Source organism: Euleptes europaea, chromosome 1 (genome assembly GCF_029931775.1).
Source record: "Euleptes europaea isolate rEulEur1 chromosome 1, rEulEur1.hap1, whole genome shotgun sequence".
Taxonomy (NCBI): Eukaryota; Metazoa; Chordata; class Lepidosauria; order Squamata; family Sphaerodactylidae; genus Euleptes; species Euleptes europaea.
Window position 1 is genome coordinate 128,450,626 of NC_079312.1, and position 9,907 is coordinate 128,460,532.

The following is a 9,907-nucleotide window of genomic DNA, read 5'->3' on the forward strand; positions in this document are numbered from 1 at the left end:
AAGAGGATATTCTGGGCTTGTTTAATCAATGTTTTATATTAACAGGACTAGATTTGAAACAATAAATTCTGATTATTTACATTCATATTCGTTATCGTTTTCTTATCTGACCCTTTATTGGCAGAGGTCACTAATTCACAAGGAATGCCTTAGTTTCCACGTGCCTTTTTAATTTTTGTCTCTGACCACCATCAGGTGGTGATCCCTTCAACACAACCATTCTGCCTTGGCTATGCAGTTTCAACTACAGCATACAGAAGGGAAAGTAAAGGGCAGTTTAGAAGTAATAGAGAGAAGAGAGTTTTTCTTGTTTTATGAGGAAATGCCACTGAGTTTAGCATAGGATTGCCAGATCCAGGTTGGGAAACTCCTGGAAATTTGGGGATGGAACCTGGGGAGGACAGGGACCTCAACAGAGCCAACCCTCCAAAACATCATTTTTCTCCAGGGGAAATGATCTTTGTAGTCTGGAGGTGAGCTAGGGTGGCCAGGTCCCTCCTAACTACCAGCAGGGGATGGGGGGTGGGTAGGTTGCCAGATCCAGGTTGGGAAACTCCTGGAGATTTGCAGATGGAGGGACCACAGTGGGAGGACAAGGACCACAGTGCGGTGCAATGCCATAAAGTCCACCTTCCAAAGTATCCATGTTCTCCAGGGGAACTGATTTCTGTACTTTGGAAAGGAGCCGTAATTCCAGGGATTTCGAGGTCCCACCTGAAGGCTGGCATCCCTACAACGAGCTGTACTTCCGGGGGAATCTTCAGGTCCCATCTGCAGGCTGGCATCCCTACTTTAGTGAATTACAAACTAGCTGGTTCAAGGAGAAAATCTTAGTAGTACTAATACATGACCATAATTATTATCTGGGGGGAAAGGGGGCGAGCTAGATAACATGGACACAAGAGGAGAATGCTTGCCCACGAAAGCAGAAAGGGGCAATAACTAGGGTTTGTGCACAAACTAAATTAATTTAGTAGGAAAGAGCGAGAGTCCAGTAGCACCTTAAAGACTAACAAAAAATATTTTCTGGCAGGGTGTAGGAGCTTTCGTGAGCCACAGCTCACTTCTTCAGATACAGCTAGACTGTGAATCCATCTTTATGTGAATGTGGATCCATAATTAATTTACGCAATGAAAAAGAAGGGAGAGATGCTGTATATGAGCCAAAGGAAAGTAGATACCAACACTAAATTAAACCGCTTGCCCGGGCCAATTTGCTAAATGACCACTTCAGCAGGCCTACAGACCCGGCGGCCATTTTGAAAAGACAATACCCTCTTCACGAGCAGAGCTCGCTGCGCCCAACGGGGAGCGCGCACGTAGGGCAGGGGCGCGGACGGCTCCCCGGGCGCGCGCACGCACACCCCAGCGCCCTCCCTCCCGCCATCCTCCCTCGCGTTATGTAACGGCGCCGCGCGTTCTCGCGGCCCGCGGCCCAATGAGGCGGCGGCGGCGGGGGGAGGGGAAGGCGCCGCGTGCGCGCGCACGGCGGCCGAGGCGCGGCCCCGCGGCAGTGCGTGCGCGCTCACTCGCCCCCTCCCCCAGCCTCTCTGCCTCGGCCGCCGCGATCGCCTTTTCATCTTTCTGTTTCCCCCCCCGCGCTCGCTGCGAGGCGTCTGGAGCGGACCGAACCCGCGGACTCGCCATGGCCGATGAGAAGCCCAAGGTGAGCGGGGGAAGGCCGCGGGCCGGCAGGGAGGGAGGAAGGGAGGGAGGTGGGGGGGCAGCAGGGAGCGCAGCGCTGGCTCCACCGCGCCGGTTCTTGCGCGCCATTTTCCTCCCCTCCCCCACCCACCCACCCCCGGCCTCCCGTCTGGCTTCTTCTCGAGGGCGGGAGGGCAGCGGGATCCCTGGCGGCTGGAGAGGGCTCGTTTTTCCCTTGTAAAAGAGAACCTCCCTTCCTCCCGCGGATTCAGGGGTCGCCTTTTTGGCCCTACCTGCAGGCTGAAGGAGGGGGGGGAGGGGAAACCCACTCCCCGTGCGCTGCTCGCAGCCTTGCTAGCGACAGAGATGAGAAACGGGCCTTTTTTCTTTTCTTTTTTTGTATTGCTCCCCTCTCTCCCCAGACGCGGATGCCCCTAGTAGTGCCCGGCCCCCACCCCAGCCGGGGTCATCTTGCTGCGGGCGGGCGGCCCCCTTTCCTGCCTTCCGCGCCTCGTTTTAAATGCGGCTTTCGGAGGCGCCAAATTCTTGGCCGCTCCAAAGAGCTTCCCCCCCCTCCCTCCCTCCCTCTCTCTCTCCCTCCAGGCCTCCGTAGGATCCTGTGTGTGGGGAAGGGCCGTGGGCTTCAGGCTGCTGGGTTTTAAGAGGGGCTGAAGGTCTATGGGGCTTGCTTTGCTTTGTGTGCGCTTGGGTGCGTGGTAGCTGAAAGATCGTGGCCTGCTATTCACATTTACATACTCTTAACATTTACACACTACTGCTGGTCTGAATTCACTCTCCTCTACTTAAAGACAGATGGATTCACATTCTAGCTGTAGCTGAAGAAGTGAGCTGTGGCTCACGAAAGCTCGTACACCCTGCCAGAAAATATTCGTGTCAGTCTTTAAGGTGCTACTGGACTCTTGCTCTTTTCTGAAGAAAGTGAGCTGTGGCTCACGAAAGCTCATACCCTGCCAGAAAATATTCGTGTCAGTCTTTAAGGTGCTCCTGGACTCTTGCCCTTTTCTACTACTGCAGACAGACTAGCACGGCTACCCACTGTGTGTTTTCCGGAGAGCTTTGTAGCGTGGTGGCTGCGTGGATTCTGTACTGGTCAGGGCGGGGAGAGAGAGTCCTTTGAAGCAGGCGCACGGAAGAGTTTTCCAAACCATGAATTTAGTAGGAATGGTCATAGGATTTTTGTGGAGGTGTAAAGCCTTCCGTGAGGCATTGTGAGTGGTTGCTTGTAATAACTGGTGTGAAAATACTGTCTTTTGACCTAGGGCGCCATATATTTTTCCTATCAGTATCTCTGTATTTGGAGGAGGGGGTAAATTTATTGACTCACAGTTTTGCAAATTATGTTTGTTGGAAAGTCCACTGATTTAGTATGATTCACAGTGGGTAGCCGTGTTAGTCTGTTTGCAGTAGTAGAAAAGGGCAAGAGTCCAGTAGCACCTTAAAGACTAACAAAAATATTTTCTGGCAGGGTATGAGCTGTGGCTCACGAAAGCTCATACCCTGCCAGAAAATATTTTTGTTAGTCTTTAAGGTGCTACTGGACTCTTGCTGATTTAGTATGGTTGTTTTAAATTATCCGCTAAGTTTGTTGACAAGAAAAGAGCCCTTAAGGGCTTCCGGTCACTTATGAGTTGGTTAGAACAGACCACTTAAAAACAAAATAAAATCCAGAGCATTTAAAAAAACAAATACTACGGTACATAAGAAGTTATCTCAAATCCCCTTTATTGGCATAGAGAGGCTACTAAAAAAAAGCATCCTAGTTTTATGCTTGCAAATTATTTTGAGAGATAGGGGGATGTGTAAAATAAATATGTTTTCTTTTTTTACATACAAATGGAGTGCTGCTGTTTCTCTTCATTCTCTTCATTGCCCATTTGAGAATAAGTGTTTCAGGGTTGTATATACACTAGAACAATAGCTTAATGCTTGGCCTGGCTCAGAGGAGGAGTTGTGGTAGTAATTAGCATGTTTGAAGCTAAAGCTCCCAAAATAGATGTAGCTTTCTATACAAGGATAAAATCAACTCTTGTGCAGATCACAGCTGCATTTTACTGCCTTAGCCTTTTAAAACCATTTTTCTTCTGTGAAAAGTGAGGATGACTTTCTTTTAAATGTTCATCATCTAGTCAGTTGCACTGGGTAATTAAATGAAGATAATCACCTATCATTACTTGTAAATATTATATGGTAGGAACATTAAATCTAGTATTTTTATTTCAAACATGGAGGCTACTGCCATAGCTTAATTTTGTTGTCTTGGTGCATTGTTACTTGATAGTAACCCACTAAAACTTCATTTATGTGAGTATTGAATGATATTTTGGGGGTTGAGCTGTAGTTTCTGTTTCTTCAGGATTGATAAATGTGGTACCCAACCTGAATGTGAAAGTATTTCTTAGGTGGAATAACTTGTCTTTAAAATCATATTTCCTCTCTTACAGGAAGGTGTGAAAACAGAAAATAATGACCACATTAATCTGAAGGTTGCAGGGCAAGATGGATCTGTGGTGCAGTTTAAGATTAAAAGGCATACACCACTTAGCAAACTAATGAAAGCCTACTGCGAACGACAGGTGAGGTGGCTATATAATGCTCAAAAAATGTTTTGAAGCACCTTCATGTCATTGAAAGAATAGTAAAGCATCTTAATACTGTGATACACATGGGAAGCTTTGTAATTAACATCTGGGTTGCCACTTATACAATCTTTCACTTTCCTAAGGAGCAAAGACAGGAAATTGGCAAAACCAAAAATGTGTTATCTTTATATAGCCTTCTACCCAAGTTTCTCCTGTCAGATGATACTGTTTACACTGTTGTGTGTGGTTGTAAGCCTACGGCAGGAAGCATGGCTGAATGTTAAATGCTGATAACAGTAACCTTAAGTCCTCTGGTATTTGCTTCTGGATTCTAATTATTTTGTGATAACAAATTAAGATATTGACAGTGAGCTGTGTTGGAAATTGAAAACGTTTGGTTTTAAGACAGTTAGGTATATATCATCTTGTCAGTTAAGATATATATGCAAGCAGTTTTGCCTTCTATAGATTCTCAGAAACCTTCACCTGTAACTGAAAAAAAAGTTAAGTGGCAGATAACTGCAGCAAAGAGCATTTGACTGCTTAAAATGTCTTTTTCTGAAACAACTTTTTTTCAGAACCGTGTTAGCAATATTATGGTGGGAGGTGTGAAATTACACTGTGCGGCTTCATATTCTGTGACACTGAGCAGTTCGTGATAGGCGTTTTCTTCATTTCTGGATTTGAACTAACCATAAAAATCTATAGAGTTGAGGATTATTCAAAGGAATGTTGTAAATGGATTACTTGCATATGTATGTGGATGAGTTGAAGGCTCCCTTTGGAAATTAATTGGTTTGACCAGGTACATGGTTCCATACTGGGCTGTTTAAGACAGCAGTGTTCCCACAAGATAGGATTTGTGTATCCTTGTGACCTTTAGAGGGTCTGCAGAGTTAGCTCTGTTGTCCATGATATTCTTACCTTGACCAGGATATCTCATTTAGATTTACCAAAGTTAAAATATTACATTGTTTGCAAGTTCTCAGCAGTAGCTGTCACCTTTGTAATGAAGGCCTCTGGATAGACTCCACCCTGAGAGGGCTGAATGTGTAACTTTCAGTTCCTTGTGACTGTTTTGGTTTTTTTGTGGCTATACCATGTACTGCAAGAAAAAGAATCTCCTTCCTAGTATCTATCCTTGATACCAGACTGTGTTTTGGGGCATAATCCTTGGTTGGAAGAGAGTACACTGGTGACCACGGGGTGCAAATGCAAGCTTTGTAAGGAGGACTGTGTCCAGTGTACATTGTTCTGTGCTTTGAAGATGCTCCAAGTGCCTCAGAAGCATAGCGCCCTCCAACCCAGTCTTACACATTAAGCATCACTTTTGGTTAGCTGGTGATGGTTGGGTGCCAGATGTGCTGCAAAGTTAGAGTGAAATGCTATGAAGGGTAGGATGAATGTAATTTTTGCTGGGTCTGTTGTCTTGCCCGTGCTGGGATTAGTTGTAGTTTTATTTTTCCATGATTGGAATAGGTGGGAGCAAGGGCTAATATATTCTTTACTGAAGTAGGAAAGTTTGCATGTGGTAAGATTGTCATCTCATCTTCACATTGTGGCAGTGGCTTGCCATAAATCACACAGGAAAAATACCAGAGGATAAAAATTAGGTATATTCTTCAGCATGCATAACAAAAGGTGTGGTTCCACAGCTTCTTAGATACTTAATGCAAGTACCCTATTTGGAACACAAACCTTACCTTCTGCTATTTGTAACCCAGGCTAGCTAATAAAATACTCTTGACCAAAATGAAACCTACTTGTTACATCCAAGATAACATTTTAAAAAGTCCAGTCCATTTAAGTAGGGGATAGGAAAGGTAATTTAATATACAGTCTCAAAACCTCTTGTTTAAGAATGCTTTTGGGGTCTGCATTATTACTCACGTATCAATAGGTAAGTAGTTTCAGTATTGCAGAAATAGCTGCTTTTCTGGTACTGATCATTGGAGGAGTCCTGTTCATTTGGAAAAGTTGTTAGATGCTACCTTCTGAAACTTGTCACCCCAAGTGTTCTGTCCAATGTTTTCTGGTTGCTGAAATCTTTCCTCTTAAATCACTGCTCCTGGTTTTGATGTACTTGTTCTAGCGTCTTCTAGATTCTACCAGTAGGGGCACTGCTGCATATATTTAACACTTAATTCCCCCACTACATTTTTAATCTACTACACAAGTGGACTGCTGTTTTGTTTAGACGATATTATTGTTTTTCCTTTTATTCTTTGTGTAGGGTTTGTCAATGAGGCAAATCAGATTCCGGTTTGATGGGCAACCGATCAATGAAACAGACACGCCCGCACAGGTAAAAACGGCAACTAAAAGATTTCTGCTGGAATGAAAATTGTAAACAGGGCAACAAATATTGACCAAGAAGTTGTTTAGTAATGACCTTATTAACTGTGATAATGGCAGTATACTAATTAGAACATTCTAATTTAGAATGAAATATGTAAAAGTACTGTGTAAAGTACCTGACCTGGATGGCCCAGGCTAGCCTGATCTCGTCAGATCTCAGAAGCTAAGCAGGGTCAGCCCTGGTTAGTATTTGGATGGGAGACCACCAAGGATGTCCAGGGTTGCTATACAGAGGAAGGCACTGGCAAACCACCTCTGTTAGTCTCTTGCCTTGAAAACCCCATAAGGGGTCGCCATAAGTCGGCTGCGACTTGATGGCACTTTACACACACACACACACACTGTGTAAATAGTAATGCTTCGTTTTTAATTAAGTATTATGATTACTTGTAATATAACTTGTAATATAACTTGTAATATACAAATTACCCAAATTACTTGGGTAAAAACATACTCTGTGAACTATGTGTTCTAGTGTAGGTTGTCTGTGACTGAATTGTGTTCAGTTTTTGTTTAACTAATATCAGTAATCTTGTACATTAACTGGTTAAATTAACATGTTGGCTAAACTATATGCAGACCAGAACTTGTGGTTTCATAACTACTAATGGTGTGGTTGTTTTGAACTAATTATCTGAAAAATGTTACTAAAGCTAATTAGCGTTCAGCTAAAATTGCCCAACTGATACCTCAACATGGAAGCTAGGTGTCATCTTTTACGTGAACTTTGCCAGGCCATTTCCTTCTGTTTAATGGAAGGATGGGGTCTGATCATATGCCAAGATTTTCCTTATGGTATTAGGTTTATGGGAACTTCCTATGTATTGTAAATTGTATCCACTGAAGTTAATGTCATTGCAACCAGCTACCTTGAACTCTGACCAACGGCTGTATGATTCAGTGTCTAAATAGCTTCCTGCAGCAAACAGAGAAATTCCTTAAATTGATGCCAGTAATGGAAAAGGGGACTTCAGAAATGTGAAAGCTGTCCATGTTTTGGTGAGCAGCATTGTGCTAAGATATCTGCTGTGCTGCGTACATTTATTCTGTAATTTGCAGAAACTCTCTGGACCTTTATGTTTATGACCTTGCCTCTTCCTGTGAATGTCATTTATTGCCCTTCATCTGTGGCTGTTCACTTTTTGAAGGGTTTGTTGTACAATATGTATCAGGTTCACATAACTGGGGGCTTTATTTACTTATATCGCACCTTTTTCCCCAGTGAGGGCCTCAAGTGCTTACATTGTTCTCCTCTCCTCCATTTTGTCCTCACAACAACCCTGTGAGGTAGGTTAGGCTGAGAGGGTGTGACTGGCCAAGGTCACTCAGCAGGCCTCCATGACAGAGTGGGGATTTGAACCTGGGTCTCCCAGACCCCAGTCCGACACTCTAACCACTACACTATACTGGCTCTGTACTGTTGCAGCCGCAGGTAAACTTCTGCCTCATAATATGTTGGCCTTGTGTTCCTTTTAGGGACATAGTGAAAAAATACAAAGGATTGGATGGATTGCTTATACTTTGAGTTGACTTTTTAATGTTTTTAAATGCAGTTGGAAATGGAGGATGAAGATACAATTGACGTGTTCCAGCAGCAGACAGGAGGAGTCTACTAAAAGAGAACCAAACTTCCTTTCCCACAGACAACACATTCACAATTAGAAAAGCGAGACTTGGTTCAGCCACATCCTGACTACTGCAGTATAGCTTTCTCTCTTCTTTGATTTCTTTTCCTATTCCTTCTATTGTACATAAAGTAACTGGTGTATGTGCACAGACATGCATATTTTTTTTAACTAAATGGCCAATGGTATGTTTTGATCAACATCGTATGGAGATTGGGTGGTAAAAACAAACTGGTCTGTGAAAATGCCCCACTTCTCCACTAGTGGCATGCTCCTTTAACTTTTATCTTTATATTCCAGTAAGTTATTTTGCTCTCATAGTTGGAAAGAAACAAAAAAAAACCTTGCATACCTTATTTGATTGGATAATTTCAATGTTTTTCTTTTATCGTTGTACAACCGAGGACGATTTTATAACTTTTTTGTACGTAGCTGTTACATGTAGAGCAATCTGTCTTTAAGTAGGGATAAATTACTCTAAACAAAAATGATCTTGGATAGTTTTCCCTTCAAGTAAAGCGTCTTGTTGTTTAAATAAACTTCTTGTTTAAAATAAGCAGTTTTAATTTTTTCTGTTTTATGGTAATACTTAGCTCTGAACCAGCTGCTGTGGCCGACAAATTCCAGTAGTTGTTTGCTCAGCTTTCAGCAGAATGTGCTCTCTGCTTCGAGAAAAAAAGAGCCAGAGACAGAGAAAACTGGCCATTGTTTTTGAGAACAGCCTTTCTTACACTGGAGACCTTTGCAAGAAACACCATGGTGTGTAATGAGACTGGCCAGACTGAAATATTCCGTTTGATTATGCAAATATTTTGTATTAAAATACTTTTAAATTTATACTTCTAAATGAGTGCATAGGTAGGTGGCTATTTTGAAAAACTTTAGATGCCATAAATATGGAATAACAAAATAGTCTGTGAAATTACAGTGCAGTTTTTTAGAAGAAGAGTTGGTTTTTATATGCCAACTTTCTTTGCCACTTAAGGGAGACTCAAGCCGGCTTACAATCACCTTCCCCTCCCCACAACAGACATCCTGTGAGGTAGTTGAGGCTGAGAGAGTGTGACTAGCCCAAGGTCACCTAGCTGGCTTTGTGTGTAGGTGTGGGGAAACAAATCCAGTTCACCAGATTAGCCTCTGCCGCTCATGTGGAAGAGTGGGAACTCAAACCTGGTTCAGATCAGACTCCATCGCTCTTATCCACTACACCACGCTGGCTCTCAGATTGTGGCTCAAATACGTTAATAAAGGAGGTGTTTGTATCTACACTTTTCAGTGTAGCTCTGGAAAGTAGAAGGTAGAGAGGTTTGACTTTGTAAGAACTGTAGGCTATTTGAAAATTCCTAAGCATCTTGCATATTATTTAAAACTTAATAAGTGATAACGATATAAATTGTCCGCATCCCCCTTGTGTGGCAAAGTGTGGAAAGTACAAAATTGCTTTTCAGTTCCTGGTACATGTAGTGTTGTGGTGTGAAGTTCCAACTGGTGCCCTTGTTGGCACTGAGATACTTTTCCACCCTCATTTTCCATTAATTCAGAAACAGCCATATATGCCTGCACCTTCTTCAGCCTCAGATGCTGAAGTCTGATTTCACGTGCTAGAAGAATTCAAAAACCTTTCTGAAAAATGGAATTTTAAGAAATCCACTTCTTCTGTAATATGTGGGGGATGGAGCC

General features: G+C 43.0%; 1 protein-coding gene across 1 annotated transcript; it reads left to right on the forward strand.

Moving 5' to 3' along the window:
• The first annotated feature begins 1,435 nt into the window (after positions 1-1,435).
• Positions 1,436-8,783, forward strand: SUMO2 (small ubiquitin like modifier 2). The gene is made up of 4 exons (XM_056857663.1): positions 1,436-1,666; positions 4,107-4,238; positions 6,478-6,549; positions 8,156-8,783. The coding sequence occupies exons 1-4, from the start codon at positions 1,439-1,441 to the stop codon at positions 8,216-8,218; spliced, it is 495 nt and encodes a 164-aa protein (XP_056713641.1). The 5' UTR covers positions 1,436-1,438; the 3' UTR covers positions 8,219-8,783.
• Positions 8,784-9,907: the final 1,124 nt, after the last annotated feature.

Coding starts and splice junctions, on each gene's coding strand:
- SUMO2 (XM_056857663.1), top strand. CDS start 1,439: ATGAGGCGGCGGCGGCGGGGGGAGGGGAAGGCGCCGCGTGCGCGCGCA. Junction 4,239..6,477: donor AAGCCTACTGCGAACGACAG/GTGAGGTGGCTA, acceptor TTCTTTGTGTAG/GGTTTGTCAATGAGGCAAAT. Junction 6,550..8,155: donor AAACAGACACGCCCGCACAG/GTAAAAACGGCA, acceptor TTTTAAATGCAG/TTGGAAATGGAGGATGAAGA.